Raw genomic sequence first — 23127 nt, forward strand, 5'->3', positions numbered from 1 at the left:
TACACAATTAAAAAATGAGGGGAAAAACAAAATCAAAGAGAAAAGGAAAGTCAATATTTTGCACGATTTCAACAATGCTATTAAATAAGTGTTTGGTTTTGCTGACTGACTAATAGGCAACAATACATGTAAATAAATATCACCTGAGTGAGGCAGAAAGGAAACATAATAGGCTACATATATTTGATCCTAAATTGACTTGTCAAGTTTTAATAAAAATGTTGGAAGGATTTTTATTTTATTTGTAATTTTTATACTTTTAATTCTTTTAATTAATATTTTATTCTTATTTATTGTATTCATTCCCACACTGTGAGTATCATAAAATGCACCAATTACACTAGATGGCGCTTGGGTTGGGTTTATTGTGTATTGCCATCAATGGGATTGTATTGCTATTATTATTTTGATCAGTACTTTTCCCTAAGACAATGTATACTTAATTCAGGATATCATCAGACAAGTATTTCTTATTTATGATATAATTAAATATATTCCATTGATTCATTACACATCTTCCACGCATGATATGGAAAGCTAATTCATGGTTGATAATACTGTATGAACTCATTATGCTTCCACACAAATGTAAAGCTCGTAAAATGAAAAAAGCATACATTATAGTGTAATATTTACAGTTGGATGGGGAGGGGTTTATGGTTTATGGGATGTCTTTTTTTCTGTACCGGAAGAGGGGCGGAGAGACAGCTGTAACGTTAGCAACCACGCTGAGCGACAGGAACGATTATCGTTAATGTGAAGGATTTTCTTGTTTGAAATATGTCTTAAAAACATTCTGAACCTGTTTCTAAGACATCAAATACTGTTGGATATACCTGAGAAAACGTCGAGTCTTTTTAATCTGCAGGTAAGGACCGAGGCTGATATTATTTCTGGATGCTAGCTAGCTCTCTGCTGACTTTAGTCACCGTGGGATTGCCAGTGATCATGTAATACAGGGACGTTGCTAGCATTAGCCATGTAGCTTGCTACTAACGAGATGGTTATCAATAGAAAACCATCTCTAAAAATATCACATATTGCTAAATACATCCACCGCTTGCTTAATATGGTATTACAAATGCTATGGCTAGCCTTCAAAGCATTTATTTCAACTTGCTGATTAATTATTGGCTTAAAGGCTAATGCTAACATCGAAAGATTGCTAGTCAGACTGTGACGCTGTCAATGCCTCGCCTGCTTTTGACAGCTCAGTTTGAGAAATGGACAAGGCCAAAGCCACACACAGCTATATCTTATTTCTTCTACAGTATTGGACTGACTTTGGCCTTTCCGAAATTAGCTGTCAGATGATTCGTTAAAATGTCGTTAACTGGCAGGCAACGGTGCGTTTTCAAAATAGAGTTCATATGACCCTTCTGTGGTGACTCTCCTGGATAGCTATTGTTATCAAGCTACTTTAGTTTAGTAATTGTGTATCTAGCAAGTTGTTATGTGAAGGTTCCATTATGTAGCGTCTGCAACGAGTCTCGGAACATCGGATTCATTTGCATTGGGTCAACGCCCCACCCAGACTGTACTGTACTTCTTCTTTGTGCAGGATTAAACAGAGGTGATAGAAGTACTCAGATCTTGTCCTCAAGTGAAAGTAGAAGTACCAGAGTTCAGGAATGCTGTGTTGCTCTGTTTCAGGACATGCATTCAGAATGATACTCAAGTAAAAGTACAGATGTAATATACTTAAAGTATCAAAAGTACTCATTATGCAGATAGGCCCATTTCAGAATAATACATATTATGTTTTGATTCCTATTAGTGATGCATTAGTGTGTTTATCATAGCTGGTATATGTGGAGCTAATTGAATCGCTTTGTATACTGCAGCTTGTGAATTTACTCAGAAGTTACAGGTGTAACTAAAGTGTTATTTAAGTGTTGATTGTATTTCACTTCATTAATCTATACCTGCCAATTCACTTAAGGTATTAAATAAATGTTGTGGAGTTGAAATACTATTGAATTGTAGTGGGGTAGAGGTACAAAGTATCCAAAAAACTGAGTCCCCCAAAATTGTACTTAAGTACTTGGTTACTTTACCATTGTGCAGGATTTAGTGTATCATTATGTTGTTTGAGGAGAAAGGGAAAGGGTGTGGATGGTGAAATAGATAGGTATTTTCTCCTCCATTAGCATTGCGTGATCGCAGGAGACTACACTGTGGAACCACTGGCTAATAACGTTCTCCTTGTGTGTGTTACGATAAGCTCTATCGGTGACTGATCTCTGTTGGAGGCACCGCAAGCGTGATCATTTGACATTATAAATGGTTGCAGCCAAAGTCCAAGGCAATTATAGAAGAGTCTAACACAAGTACAACTGTGTGAGACTTTTTATTAGCTTTTTTGTGTCCTAAAGTACCTAGTGGGATGGATATATTATGAAGCACTTGATCATAGCACGTCATTTGGTTTCTGGTTGGTATGCTGTGACACACATGTGGTTTTACCATGTTGATGTGATTTAAATGTGCTGAATCACGTGCAGCGCAGCAGAGGGCTGTTGGTCTCAGCTCTGCTGTCATCGTGCCAATAACACTTAAACACTCTTTAATGTCTGGATATCAATGTGCAGCCGCCATCAAGGTCTACACTTTGTCACCTCACCATGAACGAAATGGTCACACATTCAATTTTCTGGTGGGTTTCAGGTCTAAAAAGGCAATTTTTTGTCAGAAAAAGTTGATCAAAACTAGAGAAAAACCCCGTAATGATCAATATTGTTTTTACTTCTAGAGGACAGAGTGAATTATTAACAAGTGACTCCTGGGATGTATCTGCTGGCTGATAATGGCTTTATCATCATATCATAATTGCTTTCGCTATCTCACTTCCTGTTTTCTTTCCTTATATTTTTGTCCACTCATTCACAGTATTTATAAACAGAGCTTTTTGACAGATGGACCTGATCTCTTGAGAGGATGTGTCTTAAAAAAACGATGACCAAACCTCTGTGTTTGCCACTAAGGAGAAATGACTTCTGCTCACAGTGAGACAGTGGTGTGCTTTATGATAGAGCAGTTCTTCTAAAACACAACCCTTGATTGACAGACTCCAGTAACCCAAGTCTTTTGAAGCGAGTCTCCTGCTCCCATAAGGGCTTTATGAAGCAGTGCATTTCCATTTGAAGAGGAAATGGGATTGCGGCCTTCTCAAGAAACCTGATAACGGAAGCCTCCAGTGGTTTCCTGTCATCCCAATGTACAGCGCTCATATGTCTTGTCTGGTCGCTGTCAGTCTTCCTCTTTTCCTACGCACTGAAATAAAGACGCATAGAAGGACACAACCATCAACATATACACGTTTGTATTAGGAGCAAACTAAAAAGAGCTAGATCTTTTTGTAATAAAAACACGTTTTAAATTCAGTGGTGATTAGCGGAATTGAATTCTCCTGGCTGTGCTTTCAAAATATCTGCTCTAACTTATTCATACATCCCATAGCCTGTGTCTCTGCTTTTCTTCTGCTTTGTCAGCCCTCATATCATATGGCAGCAACATTCAGACTGCCTGTTCCCCATTTGTTGACAGCCGTAGTGTGCTGATGTCCTTCAGTGGCTGATAATAACATGAATTTGTCGGTCATGATGCGGGTATGGAAAAATGATGTTGTTCGATGGTGTCTCAGATTACAGTAGCCTGACTGTTTCAGAGTGTGTCAGAAACAAGAAGAAGAAGAACAACTCTGTTTTAGAAGTCACCTATAATTGTGTACTCAACGTGTGTGTCATTTATCTTTCTCTCTCTATCTCTCAGACCTGTGTGTGAGGGATGTCGCCGGGGTCCAGCTCTGATTGTCCCCACCTGGACTGTGTGGGGGAGATCACCAAGGAGGAACTCATTCAGAAATCCCATGTGAGTCATCCACCCTCCACCGTGGCTCTGTCCAAAGCCATACTTCTCCCTTTTACATCTTATAATAACAGAGTATCTATCTACTAAATGCATCTCTTGCTCTACTGACCATAGATCTTAAATAACTTCTTTTTTTTGCTGCATTGGCTGCCAGTTAAATTTTAAATACTGCCTGAATTTCTGAGTTAGTAAACCCTTACACCACTGAGCGGATACTTAGGTCAAACAGCCAAAACCTGTAAACTATGGAACAATGTCCTCCCTTCTGTTGGATCAGCTGACTGTTGACTGGTTCAAAAAACATTTATACGCCCTCTTCTACAAGTTGGCTTTTCTCTAATTCTATAATCTGTGTGCCTCATGCTTGCTGAGTTTGCGATCGCGCTCTGCAGTTAATGTTTGTGTTTTCTTTTCATTACATATGGAGCACTGATCCTGATATATGACTTTACTCCTTCTGAATTAAAAGCCTGATCTATTTTTGAGTACTTCTGCTATCTCGCTGTGCTCCAGTTAACTTCAACTGGAGTGTCTTCATATTTTTCCAGGGCCAGTGCCAAGACTGTAAAGTTGGAGGACCAAATCTGTGGGCGTGTTTGGAGGTAAAACAATGCTCACCAGAGAAGAAAAAACATCCTTTGTTTCTCATTTCTTACATTTCTCTCTTTAATTCCTGCATCCTCTGTTTGTCTCTGCAGAACGGCTGTGCATATGTAGGCTGCGGAGAATCCCACACTGACCACAGCACTGTGCACTCACAGGTGAGGCTCATGTCTTTTAGCGGGGTAAATATGAATGAATGCTTAGCAAAAAGAGAGGAAGGGATGTGACCGAAAAGCAGGACGTGCTAAAGACTGTGAAGTGAAAAACGATGTAACCCAAAGAGGAGCTAAAATGTCACTAGAGAGGCAGAGGAGGCACAGATGGCAGGACAGGAATACCACTTCATAGTCCCAGGAGCCAGGACTTGGAAAGAAAACTGCCTCCAGCACTCCTTTATTTTTTAACATGATTTAAGAGCCAGTGCTTCCATTTTTGTAGCTTTCCAAGTGCACCCATTGTTTAAAACCATCGGACCAACCCTGCCTGCCTATACCTCCGAATTCAGTGCAATTTCAGCAGTACATCATCCATTATTAATCGCCCATTCCTCTGGAGAGTGAGGGAGATTCAGCAGCCAGTTCCATGGTAACAGTATCTGCCCCTCCTGAATCTTTACACAGCCTCTGCTGCTCCCACTGTTGACTCGAGCTTTTCCTCCAGCTCGCCGGGGCCAAGTGGGGTTAGGAGCAGAGACGGAGAATCATGAGAGCAAACTTGTAATTTGCCCGGCCTATAAGTATCTGCATAGCTGCTCAAACTATTGTCCAGAAAGTGGCTTTTCAAGTGCTCAACAGTAGAGCCCTCCACATCAGATGGAAGACAGATTTTGGATACAGAGCGTGCCGGTTAAGAGCTTCAATATCAGCTGAAGGATTTGAAATGATATCACTAGTGAATTTTATATCCGTCCGCTTATCCAGGACATTTTTCTGTGCATCTCGCCAGCCCCTCTGTGTGTGTGTAGATAGAATCGGAGGATGAAACCCTCTTTATTAGTCACATACATGCACACAGCAGAGCACACACAGTGAAATTGGTCCTCTGCATTTAACCCATCCTAGTACTAGGAGCAGTGGGCAGCTATTGTGCAGCACCCGGGGAGCAATGGGGAGGGGGGATTGGATGTGTCCGGTGCCTTGCTCAAGGGCACCACAGCAGGGCATAGGAGGTGAACTGGGACCTCTCCAAGTAGCAGTCCACTTTCCATATTTTTTCAAGTCTGTTCGGGGACTTGAATCGGCGACCCTACGATCAGTCCAAGCCCCTACTTACTGAGCCACTCCTGGACACTGTGTGTGTGCGTGTGCGTGTGTGCGTGTGCGTGTGTGTGTCCATCAGCCATCTTTACATTTTGTAAGAATGGAGGCCTGGTTAATTAGTGCTTTGGAGGCCCTGAAGGGAGGAATCATTTAAATCTCTTGGCTATGAGAAGGACTGCTGTTGGATCAGTTGGATTTCATCAGATCCTTTCTGAAGTACAAGATCCACTTCTGTGTACATTTGGTAAGAAACTGGAAACAAAATGTACATTAAGATCATATTTTAAACATTACACACACAATTTGGATTGCTAAGGCAACTCCAACAAAGGCAAACCTGTAAATCTGTCTTCACTTTGCAGATGAGGAATGGGAATGGGAGGTTTACCACAGCCTTACAGTTGCCTTTGGGCTGAAAGCAACTCAGTTCTTCTGCAGTATTACATGCGTTTGTGCAAAGTGAGTTGTGTGAGATAAGCTTGGGAGAGTACTGAAGTACCTTATTCTTTATTGATTATTGTCAGTAACATCTTGAATGCTGAAGGCTAGAGACGAAACTTCACTTCTGCAGAAAAAATACCCAGACTCAACAGACAGAAACGCCTCCATTGGACTCCTTTGTTTAATTCTGTATCCTAGTGACATCATGACGTAACACTTTATTGGATGACACTACAGCATTTCTAAGTGGTTGACCAAACACAACAGAGCCCGCCAGCTAACCAATCAGAGCAGACTGGGCTCTGGTTTCAGATAGAGGGTGAAAAGAGGTGTGGCAGCACAGGCAGTATGAGAAACACAAAGAGCTTTTTGAACATTAAAGCATGGAGACATGTCCCAGGAGAGGCACTAACTATGAATATTGAAATGAGCAGAATAAGGCCCCTTTAAGGATAAATTATTGTCATTTATTGTCAAGATTGCAATAATAAAAACACTAGTGCCTTCATGTAGAATATTTCTTAGGTTTATATCAAGAGGACTGTAGCAGGAACAACGGTGAGTCCTCTGAGCAGACGATATTTCCTGCATCTTTAATATTCAAAGGTCTGCATCGGGGAAACACTGTCCATGAAATTTAACAATGTTTGAACACCAAGCATCCATCTTCATTAAGATCACACACTGAGGCAGATGTTGAATCCCAGCTGATGCTGCAGTACCCGTGTCAGTTGAGTTTTTGTACTCTGCAGACACGATAAGAAGTCGTAGTAGCTCAAATCTTATTCTGTCTGTGTAGAAGAAGCACTGGGGATTTTGTTTTTGCTCGAAGACAGTATTTTTCAAGTTATAATTTTAAAGAATGAGTTGACAAAAAATAAATTAGCATAACAAATGAAAGCTATAAACAGACACAACACAAAAACATCCTCTTGGCTATAAGTCCATTATTATTGATGCCCTGCCTTGTATTCTTTCCTTAATAAATTATTTTTGTTTGGGAGTTTCATACCCACTCTCAGTCTGCTGTGCCCCCTCTGCCAGCTCTACCCCCCCCACCCCCCACCCTTTCTGAGAAGACTAATGCAGCCCTGATCAATAATGCAGTCTGCTGCTCACGTTCGGTCTCCTGTCCACCTGCCAGCCTGCTGCTTCCTGTCAGAGCAGCAGTGGGTCAGCACAACTCTGCCATGTTTCCACAGTAAACATCTTAACCCACCGCGCCCCCCCCCTCCACCTAAACCTGTAACCTGAGGCCCTCAGCTCAGAACTAGTGATCAACATCTTAAAAACACAACTTTAAACCTAGAATTCAAGGTTTTGTTTTCATATTTTGGAAAAGTGTAAGGATGTTGATTTTGTTTACCTGCAAGGAAGCAAACTGAAGGGGGGAGTAAGTGAGTGCTAGAGTGGAATAGCTTCTTGAAATGATAACTTTTTAAATAAAACATCAAATAAAAACACAGCTCTCTGAGGATATTGTTAAACTTTTTTTCAAGCTCGAATGCCAAAAGGGATGTAGTGCCAGCTTCTCTTTCGTTTGGATAGGCAGCTGTTCTTTATCTTTTCTATTTGAACTGCAACCTTTAACTTTAAGTGGGGTTGTATGAGGCACTCATCTGTATCTGTACCACTGCTGCCTGTAGATTTGAAGACATTTTCTGTATATTTTTCCTTTTACTACTAAATCAATATTGTAACAAACACTGACATTGTAAAACTTACCAATGCCAGACCGCAATATTTGAGCTGAGAACTTAATTTAGCTGGAGATCCCTGAAAAAAGTTTGTACTCCAGGGAGGCACTAGGACTCATATATTTGTTACATAAGAGCAAGCTGGGATTGTCTAATGAGATGCTGGGTGTGTTGAGATGAAGAATAATTACGCTGATAACAATGTGCTTTATCAGCTTTCATTAAATAATTAATTACCACTATCTTCTTTTCACTTTGTGTACACAGTCTGATTCGTCCATTCACAATATCTCTAACACCTTTGTGTGCAGGACACGAGACACAACCTCACAGTGAACCTGACCACGCTCAGAGTGTGGTGCTACGCCTGCGGGAAGGAGGTTTTTCTGGAGCGTAAACTTGGACCTTCGTCTCCTCACGGCAGCAGTAAATCCCTCTTGTCCCCTCAGAATTCTGCACAGGTAACATCCAGGTTCTCCGTGTGCCGTCATGTTTTATTGCCTTCAGCTCACGTGGTTTACTTAACTGCAGTCATAAAGCAGGTTAAGTAAACCAGGTCTTTGCATGTACTCGAATCTGAAAAAACATGTTTACATTTCACCGTGTTATCGCTTTATCACATAACCATGTGCTTTCCGTCACACTTATCAGAGCTGTACGATAATAGTTTCCGCAAGCCTATCCATTTTAAGTGTCAGTCAAACTGTAGGTGGTTATTCATTTACCAGATGAGAGATTTATGATGAGATCTGTGCGTTGTTTCTCCAGGATAAAAGCAGGGCCCCTGGGAGCCCTACCTCTCTGAGAGTGCCCCCTAATGGAGGCTGTGAAGACCTGGACATGGAGACGGAGGAGGAGGATGAACTGCGAGCCAGAGGTCAGCCTTACACAAAAAGAATAACTCGAAACATTGACAGTAATAGAATCACACATTGCACTTGTACCGTTAGGAAGACGCTATTTAAAGTTCATATTCTGAAATGTGGTTGACAAATCTGAAACAAATGTAGAAATGTTGCATGTGTGCAATGTTGTTCAATTTATTCCCCAGACTATGATTATGTATAATCAAAATGATTTACTCTTATCAGCGAGGTGACTAAAGTGTAATTAAATGTTTTCAGCTCTTTTTTGCAAGTAGGACACAATAACAAAAATAAACACTGCATGAATCATTTGAAGTCAAAGGAGCTCAGTAATCAGCCGTTGCTTTAGTTCAAAGCACAGACTATGATTTAATAAGAGCAGCTAATGGGTTCGCCAGGCTTCAAAGTACAAACACGGCCATTATCCTCTTCTGTTGAAAGACGTACTTGAAAACACCACACAGCCAGCAATCCCAACAGCTTTTGAAAGACAAACAAAACAAACAAACCGACGATTTACAAACACACAAACGTGATCCGAGACACTTTGGGCACAATCGGATCCGAGTAGCAGCCATGGTTACAGACACACTGCAAATATTACAGGCAACAGAAAGCTGCACACACACACACACACACACACACACACACACACACACACACACACACACACACACACACACACACACACACACACACACACACACACACACACACACACACACACACACACACACACACACAGAGGAGCCGTGTGTGTGTGTGTGTGTGTGTGTGTGTGAGAGTGTGAGTTAAGCCCTGCACTTCACTGCTGAGTGCTTCAGTCCCACTGGAGCCACCAATGCAAATAATGTCCTCTCTCAGTGCTGCGAAACACACACACACACACACACACACACACACACACACACACACACACACACACACACACACACACACACACACACACACACACAGCTCCGCCTGATGGCATATGTTATTGTAAACCTCATGTGGTGAAGCTCAGGCATCGGCACCAGTCACTGCCTCCATTATTTTGGTCACAATTACCGATCATATGATCAGGAGGCGGGGCAAATAACCTTTCTAATGCTCTCTGCAGAGGAGGCAAGTCATATAATATACAGGGTTTACAAACCGTAAGCAATAAGCTACTCCCAGTCATAAAATCAAAATACATAGACATGATTAGATCACCTTGATTCAATTACGTTTGTAATTTGCAAAGATATTATCTCCGATGTGATTATTGCAAAAATAAATTAAAAAAGCTGCTTAGGAATCAGATAAAAAGGCAAGTTTATGCAAAAAAAACGTACCTTCACAATCACTTACAGTTATTAGAGAGACAAGAAAATACAAGCTGAACTGGAAACACACAGTTATGAATTACTGTGAAAGACTAAATGAATAATTATTTGATTTAATAAAAGCTGGCAAATAGAAAAGTCTTCAGCCTGATTTAAAGAACCGCAGTGGGTGTGCAGTTTTCTGGGAATTTGTCCAGATAAATGATGCGTCTGGAGATCAGAAACTAAATCAAAAACGTATTAACGGCATTACTGGCTGAATCCATGGCAACTTTATGCCTCTGTTTACATCACCCCAGGGAATTATTCAACTGCAGTTCAGAACATATTTCATGGATAAAGCCCAAATAAAAGATAGACAAATAACAGAAGTTAGAATACCTGTTTCCTGAGCGGTTGGTGGGGAGGTTATTTAGTTTTTTGTCTGAGCAGGAGAAGCAGTATCAGTCTTTATAAACGAGGACAAGATGAATCAGCCCTCACAGTATCTGATGTAAATCACACCCAGGTAGCCATCTTTTTTTTCCCGCTCCTGCTGCAGTAGATAAATCTTAGGAAAAGGAGTGGGTGTCCTTACCTCGACTGCCATCAAAATTTACAAGCGTTTGAGGAGTGGCTTGTTTTAATTTCCCCGGTGTGTTGTGTCTCCCTCAGGCCTGACGGGGCTGAAGAACATCGGGAACACCTGCTACATGAACGCAGCGCTGCAGGCTCTGTCCAACTGGTGAGTCCTGCGTTCCCCTGCTGGTCCCACATTCACCTGTCGGACGTTTCACACGCGCTCTCCGCTTTCTTCATGTCCCTTTACACTCATTCCTCAAACTGTCTGCACGCTTTTCTCTTCAAACTCAGTTTTAGCTTGGTCATCACTTTTCACATCAAAAAGTATTTCAGTTGACAGCTGTTTTTACAAGGGGTTGCAATATGTATTTGGATGTAAACAAACATATGTTTTGGGGATTCAGTCAAATATATGTAGGAAAGTATCCACATTAATTAAAAATAAAATCCCCTGTTTATTTTGTCTCATTGTATTAGAGAACCTAAGGGTGCAGTCCAGATCCTTTGTAAAAATGTATCCTCCAATTACCCCTCCCAGTGTTCCCCTTCATACCTCCATTAGTGGCGTCCGTGTTTCTAAAATAGTTCCCTCTGTAATCCCATCATTAGTTTCCATTCTCTAAATACTCTTTCTAACCGCTCAGCATATGTGGAACGATCGATTGGAGCTTTCTCATACTCAACAGGCATCTTATCAGTGGCCACTCCCCTCTGATTCTCTGTCTGTTTCTTGTTGATTGTGAAAGAAACGACTATGGCTGCACTCATTTGTGAGAGTATGCTGGCTGAATGAGGGAGAGTTGCTGCAGTGCACCATTCGAGACACAGAAATGGCCTTTTGTGGTTCCCTGTAGGGTCTTCTGTTACAAAAGAACTCTTTCCCAATTTCTTTAGTTCCTCCTCCTCCTCCTCTTTTCCCCAATTCTTTTTCCCACTTGGTCTTTTTATGAGTCACATAAAACTGTAATTACTTGCTGTTTCTCTCCCTGTCTGCTACATACTTTTTTTATTGTTTATTGAATTACCATTCCTTCTGATTCATTCTTTGTGACTGGATTGTCGGTGTGGTCACTTAAAGTAGAGCTCCGCTGCACAGCCCGAGGCTTCTTACCTACTTTTAATTTATTTTTAATGAAAGAACAAACCCCTTTCTTCTTTAAAACCGTCTACCTAGGGGGTCGATTTTTATTATTTAATTCAACTGAAGATGCTTCGTCTGGATTCAAGTCAAAGTGGGTAAAGATGTGGGTCAAAATTTGCAATCTAAATCCCGTTCCAAAAATAGGAGGAAGTGAGTCACTGAGCTGCGGGAAGGAGGGACATTTTCTAAAGTTTCCTTTGATGTCTATTTGTGTGAGCGCCGCTTCTTTAACTTACTGTCGGGTCATTATTCAGTTCCAAGGACTTTCCTCCTGCCAAGGGAGAGGGAACGCTCGATGCCTTATTCATTTCTGTAGTCGGTTTCTTTCTCACAAATTCCTGTCCGCTCTGTATCCATCAAACAAAATCCCCTCAGCTGTTTTTCTTTTCAGCCATTTCCGATGTCCTTCAACTTTCAGCTGTGTGTGGAGTTTTCTAGCATCAGCCAGTACCCCTGGGAATTTGTGATATTTCTCTAGGAGTGAAATATGGGTTTAATGAAACAAAAACGCAGGCAGAAGACGGCATTATGCAGAAATACTGAACTCAAATCTCTCAGGATTTCCCCCCCCTATTTATCTTTTCTCTTCTTTGAGTGACTTTTATGGATGTAATCACAAAACCAAACTCCCCCTAAAGGATGATTTGCAGATTTTACAGTATTCCAATGCATAACAGAATATAAAAACATTACATTATGTCCTGCCTCTCTAAATCATATCTGCTTTTCTTCAGCCTATTGAGGATTACAAGCAGATTTCTTAGAATTAGTCGCAGCTTTTTGGTAATTTACTCAATTTGTTATGGACATATTTTTTAGTAAAAGCTTCCTGCTGCCTATGAATGATATGTTTAAACCTCTTTCAACTTCAGCCCGCCCTTGACACAGTTCTTTCTTGAATGCGGTGGCATGGTGAAGACGGACAAGAAGCCCGCTCTCTGCAAAAGCTACCAGAAACTCGTGTCCGACCTTTGGCACAAGAACAGGTAGGAGCTTTTCACACAAGTTACAGTTAGTTTAATACTTCATTTTCATTTTTTTAGAGACCAATTTATGCTTTTGGGCATTTTCCCTTTCCAGTAGTGTGTTATATAGGGATTCTGTGCATGTAAATGGTCTGCAAGGGCTCAAATCCCTGTGTTCCCTCCAGAAGGAGTTTCTCTCCCACACATTCCCCCCTGCCTGAGACACTTTCATTAGACTCCTTTGTTTAGTGTTGTTACCAACATACTGACATCACCCCGTAACACTTGCGCTTCTATTGGCTAGCGCTCAAACTCATTGTACGGAAGGGGCGGGACATCTCTAAACACTTGAACAATCACAACAGAGCCGGCCAGCTTACCAATCAGAGCAGACTGGGCTCTGGTTTCAGACAGAGGGTGAAAAGAGGCAGTATGAGACAAATAAATAGCTTTTTGAACATTAAAGCATGAAAACATGTCCCAGTAGCGACACAAATAGAAATATGAACCTCATAAAAGCATAATATGTCCTCTTTCAAATATGACTCCGCAGTCACTTCTGAATTTCACAGTTATCACAAAGACTTTATGTTGATTTTGTGTACATGTGTTGAGCATGCTGTGTTTTGTCACATTGCAGACCCTCATATGTGGTCCCGACCAACTTGTTCCAGGGGATCAAAGCCGTGAACCCCATGTTCAGAGGATACTCTCAGCAGGTGGGTCATTGCAGATGGTGAAATGAATGTGCAACTGAAGTGCAGACACACAGATTCACAATAAATAAAACATGGAGCCACTCTTCACGCTCTGAGAAATATTCAACGGTATTTTTGGAATCGGTTGTTGGGTCTTAGGGGAGTGGATTTTCTTTCTTTTACCTCTGTGCTTTGCAAGTAATCTGAATAATCTGAGTAAATATGAATATAAAACACGGATTTGAACTGAATCCTTCAAGAATGAGTGTGTGCTGAGCTGGAATTATTATGGGTCTGACGCCCAGACTATAAAGTGGGCTCAGATCTTACAACACAGCCTTTCCCTTTTTTCTTTTCCACTCCATATCCCCCCCATGTATGTTCCTTCACAGAAATCACATTAGCTCCAGCTCAAATCACTCAGGCAGATAAACTGAATCCCCAGCCTTGCAATTACCAACTCAGATCTTCTGACTTTCATTCACATGCAAATGCACACATTAATCCTATCTAGAAAACTAAAGGTGAATTTCTTGATTTAATTTCAGGCGAGATTCATGTGTCACAAATATGAAGAATTTCCAGAGGCTTTCTCCAGGATCACGTCTAGTCTCTGTCCAGTGTGTGTAAATAAGGGTTTCATAAGCCTGAGTGGTGCGATGATGAAAGGGCCTGTTTCCTCTTGGCTTGCCAGGGTTTGTTCAGAGGAGTTAGCCGAGGAATATTCATTTGTCACGCCATGTCGGGCTGCGCTGCCTTGGAATAAGCATTGCTGTGAATAAACTTCCCGATCCTGGGAGAAGGGGGGGTGCATTTGGCCAGAGAGGGAGATTGGATGTCTGTGGTTCGTTAAGTTTGATTACACATTCATGAGTGTTTGGTTTCGGATTTTGTGAAGCAGAATCGGGATAAACGAGGAGACGCGGTGTTTGTTTTGTAATTTGGAATATAATTAGCGTTGCTGTGTCTGTCAAACTCGTATATTTAGGGAGAATATGTTGCCTTATATGTCTTTTCAGGGAGAGGAAATTAACTATTCTTTTTACAAACCTCTGAGGAGCAGAAAACTGAATATTTCTCAGCTAGAACAAATTTGGAAATAACATTTATTTTTTCTAAACAATATCTTTTATAGAGTACAAACGATGACATCCAAAAATACAGTTATTATCAATGACTTAATGAGACATGTACAAATGAGCTGGAGATCCATGCATAATATACAAAGTTTTACTCACTAACACCAAGTCGCAAAAAACAAAGACACACCGGGTGACAAGACCCGAACAAATGAAATAAAAACACTAATAAATAATAATAAAAAATGTATGAATTGAAATAATCGAGGAAATGACATTTCTTGTGATTATTCCATCTCGGCCTCCAGGACTCCCAGGAGTTTCTGCGCTGCTTGATGGATCAACTCCACGAGGAGCTGAAGGAGACGCTGCACGAGCCCTACGACCAGTCTAGCGGCGTCACCGTGGACGACTGCCCCGAGGAGGACAACCACAGTCAGTCGGACAACGACTTCCAGTCATGCGAGTCGTGCGGCAGCAGCGATCGCGCCGATAACGAGGTGCAGGGCGGGAAGGTGATGATGGAGGACACCAACGAGGCCGAGATGCTGATCCCGGAACAAGAGGAGATCCAGGCCAACAGGGAGTGGCAGAAGGAGAAGAACATGATTAATGACCTGTACCGCTCTGGAGTTAATGGGGTTCTGGGTGGAAGCACGGGAGTGGACATGGACAAGGACGTCGACACCACCACTGAAAACACACCCATTATCAGCAGCCAGGGAGCCATCAAGGTTCAAAGCAGGATGTCAGGTGATTATGGAGAAGATGATTCTGTTTTGTTTTAATCTAAATGTACTCAGTGATATTCAGAATTATGCCTCGGTCTAATATTTGGCCTCTTCGTGCCAGATTCCTTCCCAGACATCCAAATGTCCAACAACAACAGACCACAGAGTCCGGTCCCAATGGAGGGACACATTCCCAAAATGTCCAGCAGCCCGCCCAAAGCTGCCTCAGGCTGGCCCAGCATGAACCCTGCTCACAAGAAAGGTATTTCATAATCTGAGGAAGTCAAATCCACAATCAAAGCTTAACAAGTCAGTTGTGTCAGTTGCACAAAAGACCCTTAGTATTCTCCTTAAGTAAGACACTTAAAGGTGCTGTGGTTAAGTTAAAGGCAGAGGCACCTTATGTTTTTGCTTTAGTTGCTATGGTCTTGTGCAACTAACTTTTCCTTAAGTTTAAAATGTTGATGAGGTTTTCTTCAATTGATGTTGTATTAAGGAATTCTGAACTCAGACTCAGAGGAACATTTTGTGCAACCTGCCCCAGGGTTTTAGCACGATAGTAACATCATATGTCTGTCTTTGCCGACAGACCGTCAAACACTATTCTCACATTTCTCTCTCTCTCTTCCCACAGCAGTGACCACTTTCTGCCCGCCGAAGAGCAAGCGGCAGAAGAAATACCGCAGTGTCATCTCGGATGTGTTCGACGGGACCATTGTCAGCTCAGTTCAGTGCCTCACCTGTGATCGGGTCAGTGTGTTTTCTCAATCTCAAAATAATGGGATTGCTGAGAGGCATAGCAGCCGAGCAGCACTAGAGAACAAGATATTGTGTCGTTCAATTTCCCTGCCCTCAAATTGAATGTCTTTCGAAATGATCAACTCTGCTGTTAGACTCTCCTGTTCCTACGCTCTGTTGACACGGTTCTAGAATAAGCTGAAGCCTAACTGTGTGTGTTTGTTGTGTTTGCTGCCAGGTGTCTGTGACCCTGGAGAACTTCCAGGATATCTCGTTGCCCATCCCGGGGAAGGAAGACCTGGCCAAGCTCCACTCAGCCACCCACCAGACGGCCCTGGTGAAAGCTGGCTCCTGTGGGGAAGCTTACGCACCGCAGGGCTGGATTTCATTTGTCATGGAATACATCAAGAGGTGTGGTTCTACTTTTTATTGCAGCATTCATCTTTAGTTGGGTACTTTTAACTAAAATATGTACCGTAATTTCCGGACTATAAGCCGCTACTTTTTGCACAAGCTTTGAACCCTGCGGCTTATAGTCCGGTGCGGCTTTTCTGGATTTGATTTGATCATGATTTTTGTGATATCCTAAGAGGTTTTGTTTTGGTTTGTTCCGCTGTTGTACGGCACTACTTTGCCTGGCGGAAGGGCATGTGATCAGACACACAGTCACGGGGGAAAAGAGTGGTATGTTGGTCACATGTCCGTCCGCCAGGCAAAGTAGTGCCGTACGAATTAGCGCGAAAAAGAGACTAGATTAGCAAGAGCAAGACGAGTACCGTCATTTCCGGACTATAAGCCGCTACTTTTTGCACAAGCTTTGAACCCTGCGGCTTATAGTCCGGTGCGGCTAATGTATGAACAAAACAGGATTTCCCCCTAATTTTAGCTTGTGCGGCTAATATTCAGCTGCGCCTTGTAGTCCGGAAAATACGGTATATAGTATTTAAAGAATACAAACATAGAGCATCAGGTGCTTTTCATTTGAGATTTAAAAATAAACAAACAGATTTAAACAAAAGATTTGTGGAAAATGATACATTTTTACTTCCTAAAACCAAATGGAGAAGCACATTTCTTTCCATTAAAAACATTTCATAATTTATATCATATGGATATTCCCAAAATAAGAGGTATGAAGGCGCTCCAATGTCAACATTTTATTCACATTTTCCACAATCGATTTGCTCTATCCTTTTTCGTGTAACCTCTGTGTTTGTTTTATTTGTAGTTGGTTCTGGGGCCCGGTGGTTACGCTACAAGACTGTCTTGCTGCTTTCTTTGCGAGAGATGAACTAAAGGGTGAGCATGTGGGCGTGAATCTGTTCTACCAGCACAAACATAAAGATTGATGTGTCAATAACCCTGTGCTTGTTGTTTTTCTAGGAGACAACATGTACAGCTGTGAAAAATGCAAGAAGTGAGTAATTCTGACATGGCTGATTATTAAACTGCTGTTTCTTTCCACAACAAAATGTGTGGATCTGTAATCATTGCTGTTCATGTTTTTCTCTCCTAGACTACGAAACGGAGTCAAATTTTGTAAAATGCAGAGTTTGCCAGAGGTAAACAGACAACGCTCATATTTAATCATGTTTCTTTTCATGCTGTCTTTGATTTTATACAATAAAACGTCTTTGTGCATTCCTCTTCTCCAGATCCTGTGTGTCCACTTGAAGCGCTTCAGACATGAACTGATGTTCTCCACCAAGATAAGCACCCATGTGTCCTTCCCGCTCGAGGGCCTGGACCTGCAGCCTTTCCTGGCCAAAGACAGCTCCGCCCAGACCACCAACTATGACCTGCTGTCTGTCATCTGTCACCACGGCACTGCCAGCAGTAAGTCCCTCCCCTTTCTGCTCAGACCTGGGCATCCGCCTCTATTGGCGTGGATTCATTGGCCTGTAGACACATTTCACATGTTCTTGTTAAATTTATGAAAGCTGCTGTAATTCATTCCCCTGTGTGATCCCAGGTGGCCACTACATAGCGTACTGCAGGAACGATGTGAACAATCTGTGGTATGAATTTGACGACCAAAGTGTGACCGAGGTGTCTGAATCCTGCGTCCAGAATGCCGAGGCTTATGTGCTCTTCTACAAGTAGGCCTTTGATCTGAGTTTTCTGAGTTACATTTTTAAGATTAACTGTGCAGCTTTGACATTCATAACTTAGATCTCACTTTTGTTTGGCAGTGCATAATCTGTGTGTCTGTTCCCGTCACAGAAAGAGCAACGAGGACGCTCTGAAGGAACGTAGGAGGGTGTCGGGTTTATTCAACATGATGGAGCCCAGCCTTCTGCAGTTCTACATTTCCCGACAGTGGCTTAACAAGTTCAAGACCTTTGCTGAACCGGGGCCCATTTCCAATGACGACTTCCTGTGTTCGCATGGAGGTGCGTGTGACATCATCGTACTAAATCTCCTCAGAGGTCAAAATGTCTCCAAACAGAAAGCCTTTCCTTGCTCTGTGCAGAAGCGTTTAGTGGAAGTTGGTGCTCTATCCTCTCTGAACACAGCTTTTGCTTTCATCCTCTGATGTGAATTTTTGACTTTGACAAAGACTGCAGAGTATTCCCTTTACAACACAGCAGACTTCAAAAGGGGGGTTTTAATTCTCAGAAACTCAGATCCTTCTCTTGCATTTGAGTAGAGAAGAGGGGAGAATTTGAAAAGCCTTTTGTGCCAATCAATCTGCTTTCCTTTTTCTGCTCTATGCGCTGAACATTATAGAATAAAACATTAAGCAGGAAAAAGAAAACCATTTATGATAAAGCTGTCGGAATAAAGACACAATATTTCATTCCTTAAATAAGCACCTACAGGTTGTTTCCTCCTCCTCTTTCGCAGCTACCGGCACATAATAACTGGTTAAGTCAGGTACATAAGTAGAGATAATAGCAGTGTAGAATAACCATGTTTGCGCTGCAGCACTTTGGCCTGTTTTATTTTCAGTGTAAATCCGTTTGTGCACCCGTTTGTTTTCACTTTCCTCTTCATGGCCAAGGGCATCCTCAGAAATATATATTTAGGCATGCAAAGCATTTATTAAGGGGCTCAGGCAGCAATTTTTCCCAGGAGAGAGCTTCAAATAGGCAGCCATAAAAAGGTTATCGTCCATGATTTTTCAAGAGGAAATAGTTTGCCCTGCAATGTAGTGGTTCCAAATTATTCTGCCCTGTCAAAGATTATGGCTTTAGTATGGAAATATAACTGATATTTTTTCCTCTCAGTTGGATAAGGTTAAAGAGGACATACTTTTCTCATTTTCAGGTTCATATTTGTACTTCGTTCCTCTACTGGGACATGTCTCCATGCTTTAATGTTCAGAAAGCTCTTTATTTTTCTCATACTGCCTGTGCTGCTGCACCTCTTTTCACCCTCTGTCTGAAACCAGAGCCCAGTCTCCTCTGATTGGTTAGCTGACTGGCTCTGTTGTGATTGGTCAACGGCTAAAAGATGTCCCTCCCCTTAGCCAATCACAAACAATATGTTGGAGAGCTAGCCAATAGAAGCTTGAATCGTGAAGTAAACAAAGGAGTCCAATGGAGGCGTTTCAGGCATGGGGGATCATTGGGATTTTCCTACTTTGCACACCATTACATTCACTGAAACCTATTTAACACACTACAGGAAAGGGAAAACTAAAAAAGCATAATAGGGTCTTTTTATCCCGTGCTTACATGCTTCTTTGTCACTTTACAAATGTCACAGTGTTAATATCTGATGGATGTTTTAATATGTTTCATCAGGTGTGCCTCCCAACAAAGCAACGTCCATCGACGACCTGGTGGTAATGCTGCCTCAGAACGTGTGGGATCACCTTTACAGCAGGTACTTACAGTAAACAGAGCCAACTTTGAGCACATTAAGCTATATGGGGAAGTCAGTTGCAGTATCATTTCCTTTTTGTATAGTTTAATGTCATCCTTGTGAGTTAATGTGCACTGCTCCCTGCAGGTACGGAGGAGGACCAGCTGTCAACCACCTGTATGTGTGCCACACGTGCCAGATCGAAATAGAAAAACTGGAGAAACGGCGCAAATCAGAGCTGGACATGTTTGTCAGGGTATGTTTTTTTATTTCTGGCTAGAAATAAATTGAGTTTTTGTTAAACACAGGGAAGATTGGTGTAAGTGATAAAGTGTCAGTGAGCCTTTGTGCAGCCAGTGCTCATGGGAGGCCTATTCTCCAGTCTATTGAACCAGTTGATAGGCTGCATGTGTTGCTGCTCTTCAGCCCGGCAGGAGATGAGAGGTGTGAGCCCGATGAAAGCCTTATCATTAATGCATTGGGACAGATGCAGCTGTTATTGTGTGCTCACTCACACAATGTCCGCTCAAAAGGAGAGATAGATGGTGTGTGTGTGTGCATGTGTGTGCTTGAGTAAGATAACAAGAGGAACAGGGATTGTTGTCATTTGAAGACAGATGAAATTGGTGCAGTGGGGTGTTAAGACTCTGTTCTAACTGGAATAACTACCAGAGAGAATCGATTAGGTTTCTCCATCTACTCTCCTCTCAATCTTTTCATCCTCACTTAATTTTAATTTTTTATTTTTATCCCCCCTCAACCCCCACCCCTCCCTTTTCTCCTCCCTATCCCTTTGCGTCCTTTCTCCTCCCTCTTGTCTCTACTGCTCACTCCTCCCCCATTTCCTCTCTCCCCTCTGTAGCTGAACAAGGCGTTCCAGGAGGAGGAGTCTCCAGTGGTCATATACTGCATCAGCATGCAGTGGTTTCGTGAGTGGGAGGGCTTTGTCAAAGGAAAAGACAATGGTAATTGGACAGAAGTCTTGCCTTTCAACCCCCAACCCTGTTTAAATGTCTGATTAAAAGGCCAAATGTTGTGTTTGATATCTGGTAATGTATTTTTAATTGAAATGCTTCTGATTTCTTTTTTTCGATGTGTTTTTTGTATTGCAGAATAGGTACAATCATTTATGGTCACAATTGAGACAATGATCTTTGAAATGCTTCTTATTTTGGTTTGGGTCTGTACATTCACATGGATAGGAGGATTATATGGATGTACTGTTTTTATATGGGACATCCAAATTCTCCTTTTTCCAAAACCTGCTCAAAAGACACGGTGAAGTCCCGCATATTCTCTCGATTTATCTTCAAAGAGTTTGCTTCAGTCCCCCGAGACAAGTTTCCCTCCCGCAAAACAGCAAAACGAAGCGTCAAAATACATTTAGTTTTCTTCCATTCGTTCTGATTTTTTTTGCTTCCGTTGCTTTGTATTGTCACATCTATTTATAACAGCTTACATCTGGCACGTCTGCAGATCTCTTTTTTCCTTCTGACTTCTGCTCCTCGTATATTCGTTTTTTCTCGCTGTAGCAAGCAGGGAGCAGAGAGTGCTTTTCATCGTGTGACAAAAACATTTGACACTTTAACATCATTGCTCTTTGAAACAATTATGCAAGAGAAAATGTCTCTGAGAAATAATGTAGGCAAGCATATTAGTGCGATGAATTATTATGACAACTAATTGTCTTTCTTCCTCTTCAAGATCCACCGGGACCCATTGATAATTCCAAGATAACAGTAAACAAGAACGGCCATTTAACACTCAAACAAGGTACTACCTCCTACTGTTATTGATGTCATGGTGCATTATTGTGATTATTTTTTCCTTAAAGACGCATGAAGTAAGTGTACATGTACACAAAACGTTTTGTTCTTATAACTTCTGCAGAGACTCTATTGATTATAGTATTATTTAACTTGAGATATTAGTGATATTAAAAAGTGTGTGTTTGACCCTTCAGGAGCTGACTCGGGGCAGATCTCTGAAGAAACGTGGAACTTCCTCCACTCCATCTACGGCGGCGGGCCACTTGTAACGGTTCGGCCAAACATCAGCCACCAGGAAGCAGAATCATCGCAGTCAGAGGAGAAAATCGAAATGGAAACACGCTCTGTTTAGTCAACACGCTCCAGAAAACCACATAAAACATTCAAGAAATGAAAATCCTTTTTATTTTGCACTTGACTTTTATTTTCAAAAAATAATTCAAGCAAAGGACCTCATCTCCACCGCCACATGACCGCCTTCGACGGCTGACAGAGGGAATTAACATGTCTAAAAAAGGTTTGTCATGTTGTACACATCTGTATAAAGAGCTCTTAAATTTATATTAGCATTCTAGTATTCATGTGTCAGGTTGTTTTCAGAACCAACCATTTAAATTGTGTGCAGCTAAAAATTCCACTGAATGCCATATTTCTTTTCTTCTTTTTTTTGACCAAATGAGCACATGTTGTATGTCCATGTGTCTTATGTTGCTGATATTGATGAATCACAAAACACCTTGCTGTATATATATCACACATTTTTCTTGTTGAAAGAGAAAATTGTCCAATGAATGGTAAGAGAAGGAAAATGTGACACTTTAAGTGATTCAAATCAAGGGTTATGAAGGGACTAATTACTGAGTAGTCTCAGGAATTAATTTTGTTTTGCACTGTTTTGTAGACGTACAAATTGGCATGCTCTCGCAAATGTCTGGTCTGTATTTGAATGTACCAGTACTGATAGTATGTTGGTAAAGATTCAGCACTTGGTAACTTACCACAGAAGGGAGTGATTAATAATATGATGTTAATAGTTTTTGTAGAAAATATGTGGCAGGTGGCGTATGTTAAGAATGCATGCTTTAACACTCAATCACAGTTTAACATCACATGGAAATGCATGTTAATGCAAGCTGCTCATAAAATGTGCACGCAACTCATGATTTGGATCAATCTTCACTAAAATGTACAGCTACAGAAAGAAAATTGCGGTATGTATTTAGCATCATCAGAAATGTAGTTAGTTGAAGACATTATTTTTGTGTATGGGCATGGTGTTGCTTAATGCTGATAGGGGGAAATCAGGATGCTGTACTGTATGTTTTTTTTCGCATATGGATGTCACTTGAATAAGATCTAACCTGCATTTTGCTGGCTGACACTATTAAAACTTGATGAAAACATGTTTAACACTGGTCACTTTGATTTTGTTTCCATTTCTGCTGGGTACAGTGGTCGTTAGATAAGAAACAAGGATAAATACAAAAGGAAAAAGTAAATGATCAAAACTGTGTTCCATTATAGTAAAACTGTCAATAATATATGATTTAATAAACGAGGTGACCCCGAGAAGAGTTGCCCGGTTGCAC

The 23127-nt window shown here is 41.4% G+C and overlaps 1 protein-coding gene across 2 annotated transcripts; it reads left to right on the forward strand.

Annotated features, from left to right (window-relative positions):
* The first annotated feature begins 674 nt into the window (after nt 1-674).
* usp33 (ubiquitin specific peptidase 33) lies at nt 675-22948 on the forward strand. 2 transcript variants are annotated; one of them, XM_063886321.1, is made up of 24 exons: nt 675-868; nt 3772-3870; nt 4419-4472; nt 4569-4631; nt 8182-8331; nt 8639-8747; nt 10701-10770; nt 12621-12734; nt 13354-13432; nt 14799-15243; nt 15343-15483; nt 15856-15971; nt 16198-16370; nt 17188-17258; nt 17343-17376; nt 17476-17521; nt 17615-17795; nt 17932-18058; nt 18183-18352; nt 19709-19790; nt 19917-20025; nt 20632-20734; nt 21474-21542; nt 21733-22948. In XM_063886321.1, exons 2-24 carry the CDS (start codon nt 3787-3789, stop codon nt 21888-21890), a joined length of 2748 nt encoding a protein of 915 aa, XP_063742391.1. In that variant the 5' UTR covers nt 675-868; nt 3772-3786; the 3' UTR covers nt 21891-22948. The 2 variants fall into 2 exon arrangements, with proteins under 2 accessions (XP_063742391.1, XP_063742393.1); XM_063886323.1 differs by having other exon boundaries at nt 15355-15483.
* The last annotated feature ends 179 nt before the right edge of the window (nt 22949-23127 follow it).

Source organism: Eleginops maclovinus, chromosome 6 (assembly GCF_036324505.1).
Source record: "Eleginops maclovinus isolate JMC-PN-2008 ecotype Puerto Natales chromosome 6, JC_Emac_rtc_rv5, whole genome shotgun sequence".
NCBI lineage: Eukaryota > Metazoa > Chordata > Actinopteri > Perciformes > Eleginopidae > Eleginops > Eleginops maclovinus.

Excerpts from the sequence above, each read along its gene's own strand:
- usp33 (XM_063886321.1), top strand. The coding sequence starts at position 3,787 with ATGTCGCCGGGGTCCAGCTCTGATTGTCCCCACCTGGACTGTGTGGGG. Across the intron at positions 17,796-17,931 it reads TCACCACGGCACTGCCAGCA|GTGGCCACTACATAGCGTAC; the intron begins GTAAGTCCCTCC and ends GTGTGATCCCAG. Across the intron at positions 21,543-21,732 it reads CCATTTAACACTCAAACAAG|GAGCTGACTCGGGGCAGATC; the intron begins GTACTACCTCCT and ends TTGACCCTTCAG.